This window comes from Ailuropoda melanoleuca, chromosome 6, assembly GCF_002007445.2.
Source record: "Ailuropoda melanoleuca isolate Jingjing chromosome 6, ASM200744v2, whole genome shotgun sequence".
Lineage (NCBI taxonomy): Eukaryota > Metazoa > Chordata > Mammalia > Carnivora > Ursidae > Ailuropoda > Ailuropoda melanoleuca.
In genome coordinates, this window is record NC_048223.1 from 72,821,960 (window position 1) to 72,842,369 (window position 20,410).

General features: G+C 37.0%; 1 protein-coding gene across 7 annotated transcripts in view; it reads left to right on the plus strand.

Moving 5' to 3' along the window:
• TET1 (tet methylcytosine dioxygenase 1) overlaps positions 1 to 20,410 on the plus strand; it is a 131,810-nt gene that overhangs the window by 71,790 nt on the left and 39,610 nt on the right. For all 7 annotated transcript variants that reach the window (XM_034662603.1, XM_034662602.1, XM_034662601.1 and 4 more), the window contains 3 exons: positions 1,595 to 3,914; positions 8,008 to 8,098; positions 8,646 to 8,739. In XM_034662603.1, the coding sequence (XP_034518494.1) occupies positions 1,595 to 3,914; positions 8,008 to 8,098; positions 8,646 to 8,739 (2,505 nt within the window). The remainder of the gene's footprint in view (positions 1 to 1,594; positions 3,915 to 8,007; positions 8,099 to 8,645; positions 8,740 to 20,410) is intronic.

The window sequence follows — 20,410 nt, forward strand, 5'->3', positions numbered from 1 at the left end:
TTCAGTCAGTACTCCTGGTTTTTCTATGGACTCGGGTATATCACTTCATTCACTAGGTAGTCTCCTCATCTTAAATTTTTCTCTCCCTAAGGCATTGAATAGAATGTCCAGAGCTATACTGAAGATTAGGAAGTGGAGGTTATCTTTCCTAAATTCACTCCTGACAGCAGTTGGAAATGCCCCTACTGTCTCAATTCCTATGTTGTAATTTTGGATGAGCTGTTGGGTTTTAAAAATAGGGATTAGTAGGGGAAATAGAGAGCGATTGCTTAATGGGTACAAGGTTTCTTTAGGGGTGATGAAAATGTTCAGGAATTAGATAAGGGTGATTATTGCATAACGTTGTAAATATGTTTAAAAATCACTGAATTGTACAATTTTAAATGGTAAAATGATTAATCTTATTTTATGGGCATTTCATCTAAAATTTTTTTTGAAGGGATTATATCATTCCCACTAAACACAATGGCTTAAGTGAAAAGACAGAAAATACTAACTGCTAATAAGAATGTACAACAGTTAGAGCTATCATAATTACTCGTGGAAGTGTATGTTTATAACCACTTTAGAAAATTATTTGGCCTGTCTACTAAACCCGAAGTAAACATACACACACACACACACACTTGATAACCCAGCACTTCCACTCCACCCAATGTATATATACTATATGTTCACCAAAAGATAACAGTAATATTTATAGTGGTATACAACCAAAAATAGCTCAAATGTCCATCTACAGTAGAATCAATAAATACATTGTCGTATATTCATTCAGTGAATTATTATACAATAGTAAGAATCAATGCACTGCAATGTGGATGAATCACAAATGTAATTTTGAGTGAAAGGAAGTCAGTTATGTAAAGTTTGGTAATAAGCAAAAGAAATCCATGATAGATGTCAAAATAATGGTTACCCTTTGGTAGTAGAATGATGACGAGATGGGAGTTTCTTAGCCGGAATCTGGCCACATGGGGGTTCATTTGTGAAAATTCAGTAAACTATGTACTTAGGATTTGTACACTTTTATGTGTGTATTTTGTATTTCAGTACAGTTTGCATTAAGATAAGAGATATTACCCATCGAATGGTACTAATGTAAAAATATTTTAAAGATTTATTTGGAGGGGCGCCTGCGTGGCTTAGTTAAGCGTCCAGACTCTTGATTTTGGCTCAGGTCATGATCTCAGGGTCATGAGATTGGACCTGCATCGGTCTCTGCTCTGCACTGAGTGTGGAGCCTGCTTAAGATTCTTTCTCTCCTTCTGCCCTTCACAACCCCACCAACCGCCCCCGCCCCTGCTTGCACTTCCTTGCTTGCTCTCTCAAAAAAAAAAAAGAAAAAAAATTATTTTGAAAAACAAATAAACAGACCAAAATATTAACAGGTATGAGTTAATGATATTTGTACTTCCAATTTTTTTCTTTTTCCTTACACACCCCTTTTGGTATTTTATTGAAAACATAAAAAGCAAAAGTAATATTTTTTCAGGGGCTTTACATTTAGTTCATGTTAAATCGTAAAGTTCCTTTGGCTCTTATTCCAATATTTGCATAGGTAATATGAAGTATTTCTGTGTTTATTTTGTAGGCAGATTTTGTCAACAAATCAGTAAATGGCCCCAAGTCAGAATCCATGGAATACAGGAGGAGCTATGGGGGGGAACAGAGATTGGAATTAAACCCACCTCCCCTCGAAAATGTAACTAAAAATGAAGAAAGTATGACAGGTATTGAAGTGGAGAAGTGGACGCAAAACAAGAAATCACATTTAACCGATCATGTCAAAGGCGAATTTAAGGCAGTTGTGACAGAAGCTGACAAATTAAAAAATTCTGAAGATGACAGGAAAAAAGTCCTACTTACTGACTTAATTGAGCCTCAGAAATTGTTTGCACAAACTGTAAGAAACGGCATTAAAAATGTACACTATTTACCAACCGAAACAAATGTGTCTTTTAAAAAATTCAATATTGAAGAATTTGGCAAGGCATTTGAAAACAACTCCCATAAATTCCTGAAAGACACTGCCAACCACAATGCCATGAGTTCCATTGCCACTACTGCGAGCTGTGATCATCTCAAGGGGAGAAATAATGTTTCAGTCTTCCAGAAATCTGGCTTTAACTGCAAGTCTTTTCCAGATCCTGCAACTTTCAACTTAAATAGTCATACTAGTACACACAATGAAAGTAATCAACCCAAATCTCTAGAAAATATACCAAGTAAAGAACCAAAGGATGGATCTCCAGTTCAACCAAGTCTTCTATCCCTAATGAAAGATAGGAGATTAACACTGGAGCAAGTGGTGGCCATAGAAGCTCTGACCCAACTGTCAGAAGCCCCATCAGAAAATTCCTCACCATCAAAGTCAGAGAAGGATGAAGAAACAGAACACAGAACAGCGAGTTTGCTTAATAGCTGTAAAGCTATTCTCTATTCTGTAAGAAAAGACCTCCAAGACCCAAACTTACAAGGGGAGCCAGAAAGCCTTCATCACTATCCATCTTTGGAAAAGCAGAGTTCATGCAACCCGGTGGTATTCAATGGCCAAAACATTTCCAAGTCACACAACAGCTCAGCTGCTAACCAAGCACCTACAAAGTCACAGGAATATTCAAAAGTCACAAATTCAATATCTCTTTTCATACCAAATTCAAATTCATCTAATATTGACACCAATAAAAATGTTGCTCAAGGTAGAATTACTTCTGATAGTTCTAAGAATTTGCATCAGTTGCCCCCAACAAGTGATAAATTGGGGTATTGTAACCAGTCACTGACCAGCAGTAAAAAGATAGACTTAAAAGATGATCCGTCGTGTCTAAATACAATACACAGCAAAATAGAGGAAGACGTTGCAACACAGTTAACACAACTTGCATCAATAATTAAATTTAATTATTTAAAACAAGAGGACAGAAAGGTTGAAAATACACCGACAAGCCTTGCTGCATGTAATGTGCAGCAAAAATGTAGTCAGGAGAAGGTCGCAATACAACAGAAACCACCTTCCAGTGTACAAAGTAATCATAGCTCATCGTTGACAAAGCAAAAGAACACAACACAGAAAAAGACAAGAGCTACCCCATCAAGAGATCGGCGGAAAAAGAAGCCTGTAGTCATTAGTTGTCAAGAAAATGACCAGAAAAAGCAAGAACAGTTGTCATATGAATATAGTAAGTTACATGACATTTGGATAGCATCTAAGTTTCAAAGATTTGGTCAGTTTGGTCCACACGATTTTCCCATTCTGTTGGGGAAAATTCCTCCCCTAACCAAAGTATGGAAACCAGTGACTCAAAAGAGTTCAGCATTAGAACACAAAAAATTATTTCCTCCACTCACTCAAATAAAATTTGAGCGTTATTATCCCGAATTAGCACAGGAAAGAAACATGAAGGTTGAACTGTTGGATTCTCTCCCATTGTGCCAGTTAAAAACAGAATCCAATGGGCAGGCGTTTACAGAAAAAGTTTATAATTCTCAGGTACAGCCAACAGTGAATGTCAATCAGAAAGCTCATCCTTTACTCCAGCCCTCCTCTCCGACTAACCAGTGTGCTAATGTAATGGCCAGCGATGACCAAACACAGTTCCAGCGGGATGTTAAAGACCAGCTCGTGCATCAGAAACTGCCATCATTGCCTGGTATCTCTCATGAAACCCCCTTACCAGACCCAGCACAAATTCTCAGGAATGTCAATGTAGTATGTTCGGGTGGAATTACAGTGGTTTCTACCAAGAGTGAAGAGGACGTGTGTTCGTCTAGCGCTGGAGCATCAGAATTTTCCCCAGTAGACAGCGTGCAGAAAAGTTTTAATGATTATGCCATGAACTTCTTTACCAATCCTACAAAAAACCTGGTGTCCACCACGAAAGATTCTGAATTGCCAACCTGCAACTGTCTTGGTAAGTGTGTGCACGTGTGCCCGAGTCTGTGTGTGTGTGTTTCTTTGTTTACCTCCATTAATTGCCTCATCATGACCTTATCAAATTTTGGGTAGTCTTTTATATGTCACATTTTTGTCCCATTCATATTCTGGGGAAAATGGACTGAATTCTATACCCATTTTTCTGTTGGACCTTTATTGATTTTGCTCAAATAATTGTTAAATATAACTTATAATTTGGACTCTTTCCCAAGTGGAAAATTTGCTGATTTCTCTTGGCTTAATGTCTCCTAAGTTATTTATTGTGCATATTATAAGAATGAATTTCTTTAATACTCTATTAGAGTTTATTCTTCCTATGTTTAAAAGAATTTCAACCTATAAGCATTTTGTTTAAAAAAATGTTTTATTGTGAGATATAACATACATACACAGAATGTAAAACATATGTGCAGCTTAACAAATAACTATAAAAAGTATCTATAATTGCCACCCCATTCAAGAACTGGAACGGGTTTGTTTCTTTTTCAATCCCTGGTGCTTTTTTCTGCTCTGTGATACAAAGGATGTCCCTACAAATGAAAATCCAGTCTTGGCCATTGAAGAATTTGTAAACCTGAAATTTTAAAATATGAAATTGTTGTATAATATTGATTCCCTATAAAGAAACAAGTAGGTACGTGCAAATAGCTGATTTGTGGAGCAATTTATGACTGATACATATTTTGTGCCTTAGGAGTCATTGAAAGAGAATATCCAGGAACTAATAATTAGAATTTTTATCAATGTGTTAAAAGCCCTGAGACAATCTTGCTGAACTAACGATTCATAGGCAGGCCTTATGAGAAATCTGCTCAGTATTTGAAACACATGAAAGCTGAATTTGAACCCTGTAGTGATTAGTCACTGTCTATGGTCACATTTCATGTAAGTGCTCAAATAAAAGAATTAGTTTACTCTAATGTAGCTGTAATAGGGAGATTAAATAGATTGTGTCATTCAAGTTTGTAAGGCTGCTTGATGCCCTCATTATTACAACTTATGAGGAGAGAATTTGTGAAATAACCTATTTTGAACCCAAATAGGTTTAATTATTAAAACAGTCTTATTAAAAAAAATCTTAAAATATAACTCCAAATCACAAAGATTTAGGATTGGCCCTGAACAAAGGAATGTTTTTTGCCTGAAGTAGGTGGTTCATTAGTACATTCCAGAATGGGTAAATGATTGCTTGGAGGGATAAACTATATCATTTAGATTTTTTTTTTTAACCACAGTAGAAAAAATAGTGAAGTGTAGCAATGACTTTTGCTCTTGATTATCCAAAGTACATTTGATACTCTCAGATCAATCCTTCCATTTCTCTACTCCTCTTTCAATGCAGTTTTCACAGCCTACCATGTGCCAGGCCCCAGGGATAGGCTCTTTTTAGAAGGATCTCATAATCTAAAAAGGGTGACAGTGTTGAATGGGGTTGAACTGGTTGAATGAGAGGTTCTTGGAGCAGGGACAGAAGAGTATAGTAATGATGATCTCTATTCCAGATATTTTACTGGGAGTCTGCTACTGTGCCATTACCTTGACTTGTTATATTCAGAACATGCCTATAAAGTGAAGATGTGTTATCTCCATTTTACAAGTTAGGAAACTAAGTCACAGGGAAGGTCACAGCTAGTAAATGATTAAACTGGAATTCAAAGACAGCAGTCTCAACTTCAGAGCCTATGTTTGTAGCCTCCTTCCTCTTGTTTTGAAAATCTGAATTAAGAAAGGGACAGTGTTTTTCTGAATATCATTACACATGGAAAAAAGATCTCAAATTTAAAATACCATTAAAACGTATATACCTGAGCTAGTGTAATCTTACTGTGTGCATAATGTCAGTAGAATGATTGTCTAATTTCAGGACTCTTTCCTTATACATTACATAGTAACTAGTCACCGTGTAGGAGTTGAGACTTCTAGGCACTTAATTGAGCATCTGCAGTGGACCTGTGATTATTTTATACGTTGTCACATGTTTTCCTATAATCATTATGTTTTCCTATAGTCATTACATGTGAGGTTATTGTGTTCATTGTGTAGAAATGGGAAAAACAGAAAACTAGGGGTGCCTGGGTGGCTCAGTCAGTTAAGCATCCGACTATTTCAGCTTAGGTCTTGAATTGGAGTCATGAGTTCAAGCCCCATGTTGGGCTCCACGCTGGAAAGGGAGCCTACTTTAAAACAACAACAACAACAAACCCAAAATGCAGACCCACGCAGAAATCATCCCAAGTGGAACGATCATATCTAAGAGTAAAAGATTTCCATGGAGGGGCCTCTAGGTGGCTCAGTCAATTAAGGGTCTGGCTCAGGTCTTGACCTGAAGTCCGCTTGATATTTTCTCCCTCTGCCCCTCCCCCTGCACACACTCACTATCTCTCTAAAATTAAATAAATAAATGCAATCTTTAATATTAAAAAGAGATTTCCATGGAAGTATTGTGTTATAGCAAACTAAGGTTGATTAACCTCCCCTCCGGATCATGGTTTCTCAGTTTGAGCACTATTGGCATTTTAGATAGGATAATTCTTTGACGTTGGGGGACTGTCCTCTGCATCCTAGCCTGTTAAGTGGCATCCATGGCATCTACCCACCAGATTCCAGTAACACACACATACACACACCTCTGCACAGTTGTAACAACCAAAAATGTCCAGCAAATGTCCACTCAGGAAAAATCGCCCCTGGCTAAGAACCACTGCTTTAGATCATCAGTAGTAAGTTAAAATCTGCTCATTGTATCTTAGGAAGCCACAGAAGTAATCCTATATTTTATCTGATATCCAATCAAAATGGTTAAATAATGACCTTTTGGTATAGGTGCACCATGGCTAAAAATGCATTACTCGGCAATTCTAGTTAGACATGATTCTAAGAGGTCAAGTTAAAAAATACTGTTTTTGAGAAATAACAAATTCACAGACATAAAATTTCAGATAGTACAGGGCTCCTGGCTGGCTCAGTCACTAGAGCATGCAACTGTTGATCTCGGGGTTGTAATTTTGAGCTCCACATTGGGTGTAGAGATTGCTTAAAATTAAAATCTTTAAATAATAATAATACTAAAAAATAAAATTTCAAATAATACATAATGAAAATGTCTTCTTGCAGGACCATTCTCTAGAGATAAAACCTCTGTTAGAGTTTTTTATATGAATTAATGGTATTACTGCTTTTAATTTTGCTTGCAGTTTTATAAAATTTAGGTCTTATAAAATATACTATTTTTGCAATTTGCTTTTTTTAAAATTTAATGAAATCTCAGGTTTTTCCATGTTTGTAAATACTGGGATTTTTTTTTTTTTTTAATTTATTTAAGAGAGAGCATGAGCAGGGGGTGGGGTCAAAGGGAGAGGGAGGAAACAGGCTCCCCACTGAGCAGGCAGTCTGACCCAGGCTCTATTTCATGAGGTCATGAGATCATGACCTGAGCTGAAGGCAGACATTTAACCAACTTGAGCCACCCAGGTGCCAAGTGTTTGTAAATATTCATTTAATAGTTTTATTGTTTTCCACTATATAAACATCCCTTAATTTATTCAGCCTATCATTTAGTGACAGATGCTAAGTGTGTTTCTCTTTCTTTTTTGATATTACAAATAACTGTGACAAGTAACATTCCTGTATACATTTGCATTACAAATATATAATTATGTGAGTGTATAGTAGAATAAACTCTTAGTAGTGCAGTTGCTGGGCTCAATTTTAATAGGATTCTGAGGCCAAGCTTTCAAAGATGTATTGCTCTTAGATAACTTTTAATTTTGCACCTCAATTATTAATAGATTTCTTTTAAAGCAGGAGATAGAAGAATTAATATGACCCACGTCTTAAAATTTTTTTTCCCTCCTCTGATGCTTAGAGGAAGAATGGAGTAGTTAGGGGCTGAAAGAAAGGAACAAGTTAAATTCTAGGGCCTATTGTCCTAGATTTTAATTATTAAAGTTCACCAAAACCTTGTCAAGATAAATTGTTCTGAATTGAAAAAAAATTAATAAAAATAGCTCCTCCTTGCCCCTATGCAATTCTGTAAAGCTTTGGGTCTAATAATCTTATTCCTTCCACAGATCGAGTTATACAAAAAGACAAAGGCCCATATTATACACACCTTGGGGCAGGACCAAGTGTTGCTGCTGTCAGGGAAATCATGGAGAATAGGTGAGGAAATACCCTTCCCTGTTAAAATCATTCATTATTGTGCACCTGACTCAATGCAGAGAGACTGTCTCTGGGAACAAATGAGAAGTAAATGGAAAGCCTTCAGGAGTATAAGTTGGATGTTTCTTAGGGCCCAGGAAGAGAATAGTGTCCTGGTGTCCCTGCTGAGTCACTCATCACGTGAGCCTTTGGGCCCTCCACAAGACACTCACAAAGCAAGGCTATCTTTGTTAAATCCAGAAATACTTATTTTTATATCATTGTATAATGGTAGAAATATTAAAATTACCTCCAACAACACTGCTTTCATATTCCTTATGCCAGTCCATGTTTTAAACGAGTGATCTTTAAGGATAAGTTAACAGAATGGGATAACAAATAAAAATATCTGCCACACAAAAGAAAAATTTAACAAATGTAAATTTTAACAAACAGGGTGTTGGGTTTCTGTACTTCTGTAAATCTGTATCTTCTGTACCTTAAGATGTTAAGAGGGTATATTGCAATTAATTGCAATTATTTTCCCTTCACTGTGTTTTGTACTCAGGTATGGTCAAAAAGGAAATGCAGTAAGGATAGAAATTGTAGTGTATACGGGAAAAGAAGGAAAAAGCTCTCATGGGTGTCCAATTGCTAAGTGGGTAAGTATTTTATACTTAACATGTTTTTCAAAAATGAATTTATTCTGCAGATAAAATCAATCAATTTATTTTCCATGAAAATGTGGACAAGAAAAGTATCCACTCTCATTATTCCCTGGGAAATAATAAGGAAGCTATATCTATCTTGGCCTGGGATTTTTATGTTAAATGAACAGAAATTCACAGTTATTACCAAGTGATCTTCATCTCCCCAAGGTCACCACTTTTACCAATTTCTTGTGTACTTTGCAAGATCTTTTAATGCCCGTATAACTGGGTAGCGTATGTAAAGGGTACTAAACTGTTCATTCTGTTCTATAACTTTTATCTGTTTCTTTATTTTGTGATTATTTCCAAGTCATTATCCATCGGACCACCTTAATGCAGGTCATAGGATTCTGAAAGCAAAACTAAATGTTTTATGACGTACTCCCAAGACTGTTCCCATGACCACTTTGAGTTTTCTAAACATGCAGAACCATACGAAGGACTGTATTCAGTTTCTTTAGGAAGTTCTCAAGTGAAACACGAGTTCATAGCCAAATGTGTATATTCAGTCATATCCACAAAGGTATTAACCAGTTGATTTGGAATTTTTTTTTTTTAAAGATTTTATTTATTTATTTAGTTGACAGAGATAGAGACAGCCAGCGAGAGAGGGAACACAAGCATGGGGAGTGGGAGAGGAAGAAGCAGGTTCACAGCGGAGGAGCCTGATGTGGGGCTTGATCCCACAACGCCGGGATCATGCCCTGAGCCGAAGGCAGACGCGTAACCGCTGTGCCACCCAGGCGCCCCTGATTTGGAATTTTTGATCATAGAATCATTTGAGATCTCTGTTCCATCATTTGTTAATAACGATGATGATGTAAAAAAGGTTTTTTTTAATGATGATGATGGGAACAATGGTAATAAAATAATAGCAACTACCTTCTATGACGTATCAGGCACTATGTTAAAAACTTGACATACGTTGCCCCATAAATCCTCACGCAAGGGCTCCATTATGATTTTGAATAAGGTAAAGATCATTATTTTCATACCTCTTCTGGAGAAAAACATTAAATGCAAAACAGAGGTAGGATTTAAACTCAGGTATTCCTGAAGTAAGATAATTGCCACACTCCTAGCTACTCTAGTAGTAGATTACTTGTCTTCGTTACTTTTCAGACTTTGGGAGGGGACAGCAGTTACAAGCACAAAAGCGGCACACTGAGCACTAAATACTTTAGAATGCTTCATTTCTTCAGTCTGGAGATAGGTTGAGTCTAGTCTTGTCAAAATGCACATAAACTCAGAGATCTGGAATTTACCTTGTTCATTTATCTTACATCCAGTAAAGTGCACAAATTGAAAATGGACCTACCAAGGTTATTTTTGATTTGTATAACACTATCCAGATAATGATATAATCATTTTAGCCACCCAGAAGGCTCCCTTATGGCCCCTCCCAGCCAGTGATTCCACATAATGATAACTGCTTCTTTGACTTTTATCTCCATAACATTTGTTTCCGTTTAATGAACTTTATATAACTGGAATCACATAGTATATGCTCTTTTGTGTTTGCATCCCTTTCACTCAGCATTTATAGAACACGGATTTAACGGCTGGACTTCCAACAGCCATCTGGAAGCCTAAATTGACTTCGTAGTGGAGGATATGTGCTAAGATAGTGGGAAGAAATATAGGTGCCCGAATTCTTGGTGATACCAATAGAGCTGCCATACCAACCCCACTCTTCTTAAATCTGAATTTCTTTAACATGGGAGAGAAAAAAAAATTTTTTTTACTTATTTATAACCTGTGATTTGTGGGTTTTCTGTTATATGAAATAGAATCAATTACCAACTAAGATAAACTGCCTTCAATTAGTTACAATGTGGGTGAATTTTAGCAAAAAAAAAAAAATTCAGAATGAGAAAAATAAGTAAAGAAACTTGTGCTTGTTGAGAACTTTCTATTGATTGCCAGGCCCTAGGCTAGATATTGGGGGTGCAAACATGAATTAAGATCCGGTCATTTCATTTTGTAGATGGCAAGAAACTGGCCCAGAGTTCTATGAGCCAGTTTGAGACTAGGCTTGCTGACTACAGTTTACTTTATCCTCCAGGAGTACATAGATTTGCTGGGGTCACCTTGCCTCTCAAGAACTAAATAAAATTTCCTTAAAATGCTCCCCAACTAGTTCTGAACTGTTGTTTCCTCATTTCATGGATCAGTCTCTTGTCCTATCATGCACTGACATGTCCTATCGTGTCACCTTGCCTCTCAAGAACTAAATAAAATTTCCTTAAAATGCTCCCCAACTAGTTCTGAACGGTTGTTTCCTCATTTCATGGATCAGTCTCTTGTCCTATCATGCACTGATTTTCACAGTGTCAGCTCAGCTATGAAAGTACATCCTTTTCTCAGTCCCCACAAAACACTCATGTCAGTCAGCTTCTATGTGTAATAGTTTGGGTGAAGACATATCTAAACAATAGCCACAGTGATGTTTATTTTTGTTTTATTCACTCTTTTGAAAAAGTAATATAGTTTATTCAAAGCAGTTTAAAGTAGGAAATAATGTACAGATTGCCCATTTTTCTATTGGATTATTAGTCTTCTATTGCTTTTATAGGAGCCCCTTTAGAAAATTGACATTTGTTGGGGCGCCTGGGTGGCACAGCGGTTGAGCATCTGCCTTCGGCTCAGGGCGTGATCCCGGCGTTACGGGATCAAGCCCCACATCAGGCTCCTCTGCTATGAGCCTGCTTCTTCCTCTCCCACTCTCCCTGCTTGTGTTCCCTCTCTCGCTGGCTGTCTCTATCTCTGTCAAAAAAATAAATAAAATCTTTAAAAAAATAAATAAATAAAAAATAAAAAAAATTTAAACTTGGAAAAAAATTTAAAGATGAAAAATACTTTTCATGTTCTTCTATGATTTTAGTGTATAGTCTTAATTAGAAAAATCTACCACTTCTAGCTTATAAATCTTCCATTTTCTTTTTGTTGTATTTTAATGATTTCATTTTTCTGCATTTAACTATTTTATTCATTTTTTGTGTGTAGAATACTGGTAACAACTTACATTTTTTCAGATTACTACCCAGCCATCCAACACCACTTACTTAATTGTCCATCTTTTTCTCCACTGATTTGTATTTGTTTATGTTAGTAGATTTTCAGTTCTGTTATCCAGGTGTTATGTGTCTCCTATATAAGCATCAAATTACTCTTAATTATNCCTTATAAATCTTCCATTTTCTTTTTGTTGTATTTTAATGATTTCATTTTTCTGCATTTAACTATTTTATTCATTTTTTGTGTGTAGAATACTGGTAACAACTTACATTTTTTCAGATTACTACCCAGCCATCCAACACCACTTACTTAATTGTCCATCTTTTTCTCCACTGATTTGTATTTGTTTATGTTAGTAGATTTTCAGTTCTGTTATCCAGGTGTTATGTGTCTCCTATATAAGCATCAAATTACTCTTAATTATTTAGGTTTCATGTTTTCATATCTGATAGAGCTAATTCTCCTTTTAATTCTTCAGAAATTTCTTGACTTTTCTTGTTTATTTTCCCGTAAGTTCAAAATCATCTAATTGCAAGAATAAAGTCCTGTTGGTATTATTATTATTGGAACCATATTGCACAGAAAATTTGTCGAATTTACTTCTCTTCTATGTTTAGGCTTTCTATCTTAAATAGTATACCTTTCCATTGGCTGATGCCTTCTTTTGTCCTTCAGAGGTGTTTTGATTTTTTTTTTTTTTAAGGAATCTTTACACTCAACGTGTAGGGAACCCCAAACCCCTCAGTTGGCTCTGCCAACTGAGCCAGCCCGGTGCCCCTCCTTCAGAGGTGTCTTGGCGTTTTGTTCCTGGAGTTTCCATGTTTCTTGTTTATCAGTTTATTTTTCTTGTGTGTCAGAAGTACAGTCATGTAATCTATAGTAGCAAGTTTGTATTCTCCTTTCCAAATTTTACATTATTAATTTCTTCTTTCATTTAATGTAGTTGGTCAAACAAACTAACTCCAGTATTATATGGCTGTAAATATGGCCTCCTTATCTTGTTCCTCTGTTGAGTGGGAACTTTCCAGGGCATTCTCATGATCGGGTCATCAGGGAAGGCCTCTCTGGGGAGGGAACATTTAAGCTGAGTGACAAAAAAGAGCCAAGTATGCAAAGAATACTCTCAAGAATGCAGGGGAGAACATTCCTGAGCGAGTATATTCTTGAATAATCGCAGAGGAGTCCAGTGATTTTGAGAAGGTGGAGAATGGAGCCAGGTGAGGGTAAAAAGGTAAGGCAGAAGCCAGAGCATGAATGGATTTATACACCATAGCAGGGAGTTTAGGTTTTAGTCCATGAGCAGCATGAAGCCTTGAAGCATTTTAGTTAGGGAGGTGTTCTCGATCTGATTATGATTTATAAAGAGCATTCTAAGGAATTAATTGACAATCTATTAATTATCTGTTGTTGCTTAACAAGTACTCACATTTAGTAGCTTTGAACAATAAACATTATCTCATAGAGTTTTTGTGGATCAGGAATCTGAGAGCTGGGGCACCTGGCTGGCTCAGTCACTAGAGTATTCGACTTTTTCTTTTTCTTTAAGATTTATTTATTTAAGATAGAGAGAGCATGGGAGCGGGGGAGGGGGGTGCGCAGAGGGATAGAACCTCAGTCAGACTCCTTGACTGGGGAGCATGGAGTGGAGCTGGACGGGTCATTTGCGGGAGGCTTTTCCTTGATGGCTGTTTGCTGGAGGCCTCACTTTCTTACCATAGGACTTCTTACGTGTTTCCCTGTGTCTTGGCAGCATAGTTTTCCCCATAGTGAGTCAATCAAAGGATAAGACACCACAATGTCTTTTAAGACACTGGCCTTGGAAATTGCTACACAAGTGAGCCCTATTCAGTGTAGGAAGTTCCTTTTTTTTTTTTTTTTTAAAGATTTTTATTTATTTGTTTGTGAGAGAGAGTGCACAAGCAGGCAGAGTGGCAGGCAGAGGGAGAAGCAGACTCCCCACTGAGCAGGGAGCCTGATGCAGGCCTTCATCCCAGGACCCTGGGATCATAACTTTAGCGGAAGGCAGACACTTAACCGACTGAGCCACCCAGGCATCCCATTGTAGGAAGTTCTATGCAAGGGTGTAAGTACCGGGTGGTGGCAGTCACTGGGGACATCTTGGAAATGCCTAACACAATATTCCATATCTCTTCTTCAGTACAAATATCAATATGTGAAAGACACTACATTAGCATCATAAAATACATCTATCTCAGCCTTGTCCAATGTATCTAATTTTGGGGGCGCCTGGGTGTTGCAGTTGGTTGAGGGTCTGCCTTTGGCTACTGTCGTGATCCTGGGGTCCTGGGATTGCCCCCTCCCCCGCCCCCCATTGGTCAGGCTCTCTTCTCAGCTCTCTCACTCTCTCTCGCTCTCAAATAAATAAATAAAATCTTCAAAAAGACCGCCAGTATATCTAATATTTTAATATATAGTGCATCTAATCTATCTGACTTAGTCCTATTTTTTCCTAAGAGATAGGTCCTTTGTGGATCTTTATTCACAAAATAATGCTATTAAGTATTAACATTTTTCATTATGTCAACAGACATAATCAACAGAAAAGTTCATAAAATATAAATGTACAGTTTACCTATAATTATATAGAAAATATATAAGCATTTATTTGAAGCAACTACCCAGGTCAGCAATAGATCACTCTTAGATTCCAAGAAGCTCTAAGGACTTCCCATTCTGACTTTCCTGGTAATTTTCTTGCTTTGGGGAGCACTTGGGTGGCTCAGTCAATTAAAGTTCTGACTGTTGGTTTTGTTATGTCATGATCTCCTGGGACATGGGTTGCAGCCCCACATCAGGCTCTGCTTTGTCGGCTTGGGATTTTCTCTCTCTCATCTCCCTCTGTTACTCCCCCTGCTCCCACTTGCCCATTCCCCCCCCCCAATAAATAAATAACCTTAAAAAAAAACTTTTTTCTTGCTGTTCCCCTCCACTTACATGCTTCCCAACAGTATTGTTTCACTTCATTCTTTTGTATCTTGCCCTTACATAGTACCTTGCACATTTGTTGAAATAAATAGCAGTTTATTGGTTCCCAATATCTGGCATTGATAGTTGACATAGGTTCATGTATCTGTATCTGTTAAATAATTCTGAATCTTTTACTTTCTTGCCCATTAAGTAGCAAAGTGTAAAAGTATCCTTAGGATGTGGCAGGTGGCTCTCCCTAGAGTAGATGATCCAAAAGAGAGCAAGATAACTGGAATAAGTGGTGGGATTTTGGAGGATTCTTCCTTCCCGCCTTTCAAAACTTCTCTTATGTAATAATGATTACACCGATAGAATTTAGTATATACTTCTTTTTTTTTATGAAGACAAATATGAAATCTATAGTTCAAAAATTTTGGTAGCAACTTTCTGTTGATGTTATCAAGTCTTCAAGGGTTCTTAGGCAGATTAAAGAGTATTTAAAGAGTATTTAGCATTTTCCCTAAAGCAGTAGAAGCAAAATTGCTTTCTTATTTTCCCTTTTGCAATATTTCTTTCAGAATAAATAGAACATTTCAGTACGTAGTGATACATATCTGGCACTTTTCACAAATAAAAAAACAATCCGGAGATAAAGAATGAAATAAAGCACAGTTGCTAAGCAACTTATTGAAAATTTTGATATCTACTAGTGATAAGTCAAAGTATAATCTTGATAACAAAACCAAGAATTGATTTTCTAGATCTGTGAAAAAGAAAGGCTAGGTGTCATAAATGATTATATGTTAGAAAAATCAGAATATTAATTAAACTTTTTTTTGCAAACTTTCCAAGTTATCTTCTTTAAAATATTTGTATGTTCATTGCTTGTGCCCAAAGCATTGCCCAGCACATAGTCAACACTGAATAAATTTTGTTGAGTGAATGAATATAGAGCTTACATAAGACTGCTTTAGAATATTGAATGTTTTGAACTTAAATTTGTATCTTGGAATAGTTTTGCTGTGGTATTCATTATTAGCTCTTTTCTGAGGAATGCAGAACTCTGAGTATTAGAATTGATAAGATTGTCCATCGAAAATTTGAACTTTTGATAGAGTTTAAATTAAAAAAAGAGAGAGAAGATTAGGTCTCCATAGTCGTCATACTTTTTAGGACTTTATAGCAGATTATTTTGAATAGCACTAGAATAATTCTTTTTTTTTTTAAGATTTTATTTATTTATTTGACAGAGACAGCCAGCGAGAGAGGGAACACAAGCAGGGGGAGTGGGAGAGGAAGAAGCAGGCTCCTAGCAGAGGAGCCTGATGTAGGGCTCGATCCCAGGACCTTGGGATCACGCCCTGAGCCAAAGGTAGGCGCTTGACGACTACGCCACCCAGGCGCCCCTAGAATAATTCTTATATGACTGTTTTATGCGGAAATGAAGAGGAAGGGATAGAGGAAGATCAATCATTTTAAACTAAGGAATCCAGTAAGCAATTAACTAGTGGGTTGCATTGTTCCGGATTTATTTTTCATCTTGCACAGTGTGTATTTGATATTAAGCATTAACTTAAATATTGTGAGTTTTATAAATTTTTTCACTCTACATGCAGGCTTACATTTGTTCATAGTGGTTGAATTCTATCCTATTTTTATTGTGCTGCACTTGCCTCCTTTTCTTGAAAGAGGGGCTTATTGCTTCTTTTTTTAATGGTCACACACAAACAGCAAATTCTAACTGGGCAGCACAACTTTCTGAGCGAATCTGACACTGTTTTGTCCTTGCTCTTAACACTGTTTTCTTTGCCAGGTAGTCATTAACACTCCCCCACAATTTGGTAGATGTTTCTTACTCTTCTGTGCTGTCACTGTGGGTCTTGTCAGGGACTAGTTATCCTGTTGATTTTGGTGGAAAGGATGTACTTTTTTGATGGAAAGGATGTAGTTTCTTGGATCCAGTAGGCTCTGTTAACTCCCTATACTACTAACTCCCGCCTGTCTCTCTCCCTCTCCCTCTGTCACACACCACACACACACACACACACACGCACACACACACAGCACAGCACAGTTGACCATCTGGGGTAGTGGCAGGAGTAGGGAAGAAGATTCAAGCAGTAGGCTCCCTGGATGGCCCTAATTCCTGATCTGTTCATGCCAGGAGTTAGTTCTTGGGTTCTCCTCTGTAGGATTGTTTATAGGTCAGTAGAACAGGTGTGGCAATGAATATACACAATTTATACAAGTGAATATTTTGTTGCCTATTGTGGTCTGAGGTGACCAGAGTTTCAGAAAAGGAGTAAACCAAGTATCTAAAAGCTTTCAAACGATCTTGCCTGGGTTTATACATGTATATAATCTTTCCCTTTTTGTTTCCTTTGTTCCAAGATTCTGCTTTAAATGTCTTTGGGCTGCATTTTTGTTTTGTTTTATGTGATGAAATAAATATACATATATTTTTATATATGTGTGTGGGGAGTGAAATAAATATATGCACATATAGATGTGTGTATGTGGGTTTAAGTGATCTTAAACAATGGGTTTTGTGGTTGGCCACCATCATTTTCTGTTGAAAATACAGCTTTACTTTGTCTCCCACATGATTATTTGATACACTCAAAAATGAATTCCAGTATAGTTAACATACAGTATGTTACATTAGTTTCAGGTATACCATACCGTGATTCAGAAATTCTGTATATTACTCAGTGCTCATCTAGATAAAGTGTACTGTTAACCCTCTACATGTATTTCACCAATCCCCCGCCCACCTCCCCTCTGGTGACCATCAGTTTGTTCTATATAGTTAAGAGTCTGTTTTTTGGGTTGCCTGGTTTTGTTTTGTTTTGTTTTGTTTTTGTTCACTTGTTTTGTTTCTTAAATTCCACATATGAATGAAATCATATGGTACTTGTCTTTCTGATAAGTTCACTTAACATAATACTCAGTAGCTCATTCCATGTTGTTGCAAATGGCATTCCTTCTTCCTCATGGCTGGATAATATTCCAGTGTGTGTGCACCACCCCTTCATCCATTCATCTATCAACAGATGCTTGGGCTGCTTCTATAATTTGGATGTTATAAATAATGCAGTAAACACAGGGGTGCATATATCTTTTTGAAATTTGTGTTTTCATATTCTTTGGATAAAGACCCAGTAGTGGAATTTCTGCATCATATGGCATTTCTATTTTTAATATTTTGAGGAATCTCCATACTGTTTGCCATACTGGCTGCACCAGTTTGCATTCCCACCAACAGTGCATATGGGTTCCTTTTTCTCCATATCCTTGCCAACACTTGTTTCTTGTATTTTTTTATTTTAGTCATTTTGACAGGTGTGAGGTGATATCTCATTGTGGTTTTGATTTGTGTTTCCCTAATGATGAGTGATGTTGAGAGTCTTTTCATAAGTCTGTTGGCCATCTGTATTTATTCTTTGGAGAAATGTCTGTTATGTCTTCTGTCCATTTTTAAATTGAATTATTTGGTTTTTGCATGTTGTTATATCAGTTCTTTATATGTTTGAATACTAACCCTTTATCGAATATGTCATTTGCAAGTATCTTTTCTCATTCAGTAGGTTGTCTTTTAGTTTTGTTGACTGTTTCCTTTGCTTAAAAATCTATTACTTTCAGGGGCGCCTGGGTGGCTCAGTTGGTTATGTGTCCAACTTTTGATTTCGGTTCAAGTCACGATCTCAGGGTTGTGAGATTGAGCCCTGCTGGGTGTGGAGTCAGTTTAAGATTCTCTCTCTCCCACTCCCCCCCGCCCCAGTAAATAGATCAATAAATTTAAAAAGTTTTATTACTTTAAAATTTTAAAATCCATCTTAAATTTAGCCTCTGAGATAATGATATTTAACAACTTCCGGTATATGCAAACTATGTTTTGGTGTTAAAACTTTGAATTACAAATGACAGACAACTGCTGAAGTATGTTGAACAAAGAAGTGACAGGGTCAATATTACTTATGGTAAAAACTGATTATTCTATAACTTTATAAACTTCAATAAAAGCTTATTTGATTAAATAAGTATGGGATTGTTTGGGAGCAGAATCTCCTTGAGCATTTGCTCTTCCTTACATACTGAAATGGAAATCTTTGTGTGTTCTGATGCAGTATTAGAAATTATAAAGAGGGGCGCCTGGGTGGCTCAGCCATTAAGCGTCTGCCTTCAGCTCAGGGCGCGATCCCAGCGTTCTGGGATCGAGTCCCACATCAGGCGCCTCTGCTGGGAGCCTGCTTCTTCCTCTCCCACTCCCCCTGCTTGTGTTCCCTCTCTCGCTGGCTGTCTCTGTTAAATAAATAATAAAATCTTAAAAAAAAAATAAAACTTTTAGTTTACGTTAACTCTTCAAATATAGAATTGTGTGTGTGTATATAAAATATAATGTATTTCATCATTGTCAACCTAGTAAGTAAAAATTGATACCATGAATGAGTTTGCATTTTAACTAGTAAAGTTTGGTTTCTTTTAAATGTTTACTAACCATTTGTATTTCTTCCATGATGTCACTCTTCATAACCATTTTTTTGTTTTGTTTACATTATCTTTTTTGTAACAGAAACTTGTGTTATATAGTTCACCATTGTTTGATCCTAGATTTTCTTTTAGTCTTAGTGCTTGATTGTTATCTTTGTACAGAAGTTTGAAATTCTTAGCAGGTCAAATCTATGTCACTATATACCTTCAGTTTCTAATGTTGCTACGAAAGCCTTTCCTCACCCTGCTATTATAAAAATAGTGTCTCCCGTGCTTTCATAACTTTATGTACAGATCCAGTAGTTAATTTGACATTTTTCATTGATTTAAAGTTCCACTTCATTTTCTACATTTCCGTCTTTTGACATTGCTCATTGACCGTTAGAGCAGACCATTGCTAGGCAGATACTACATGCTTTGCTTGAGCTTTAGAGAAAAATTTTAGATTTAGAAGGCCAGCTCCCTCTCATTAAAAAAAAAAAACAAAAAAACATTGTCTTGAACACCTAATATTCTCTGTTTTTTTGGAAGTAGGGAGATTAGACAGCTGTTTAAATACTTTTTTTTTCTGTTGCCTGTATAAATATACTATGACTAGAATCTAAATTTGCCTGCTGTAGTAGAAACCTTTCTTGGTCTTTTAGTTTCTTCTTTCTATGCCCTAAAGATATGAAAATGCTGTTACCTTGCATTTGCCTCTTTAGAAATAGTAACAGTAATTTTGTTTTTCAGGACAGTCTTCTCTCTCCACCAGTTTTTGTTTTGTTTTGTTTGGTTTTTGATTTTATTTATTTATTTATTTGAGAGAGAGAGAGAGAGAGAGAGAGAGAGAATGAGCGGGGGAGGGGCAGAGGGACAAACAGACTCCCAGCTGAGCTGGGAGCCCAACGCTAGGCTCCATCCCAGGACCCCAGGATTATGACCTGAGCCAATGTCGGACACTCAACTGACTGAGCCACCCAGGTGCCCCTCTCTCCACCAATTTTTTTTTTTTTAAGATTTTATTTATTTATTTGACAGAGCGAGACAGCCAGCAAGAGAGGAAACACAAGCAGGGGGAGTGGTAGAGGAAGAAGCAGGCTCATAGTGGAGAAGCCTGATGTGGGGCTTGATCCCAGAACGCTGGAATCACACCCTGAGCTGAAGGCTGACGCTTAACGACTGCGCCACCCAGGCGCCCCTCTCC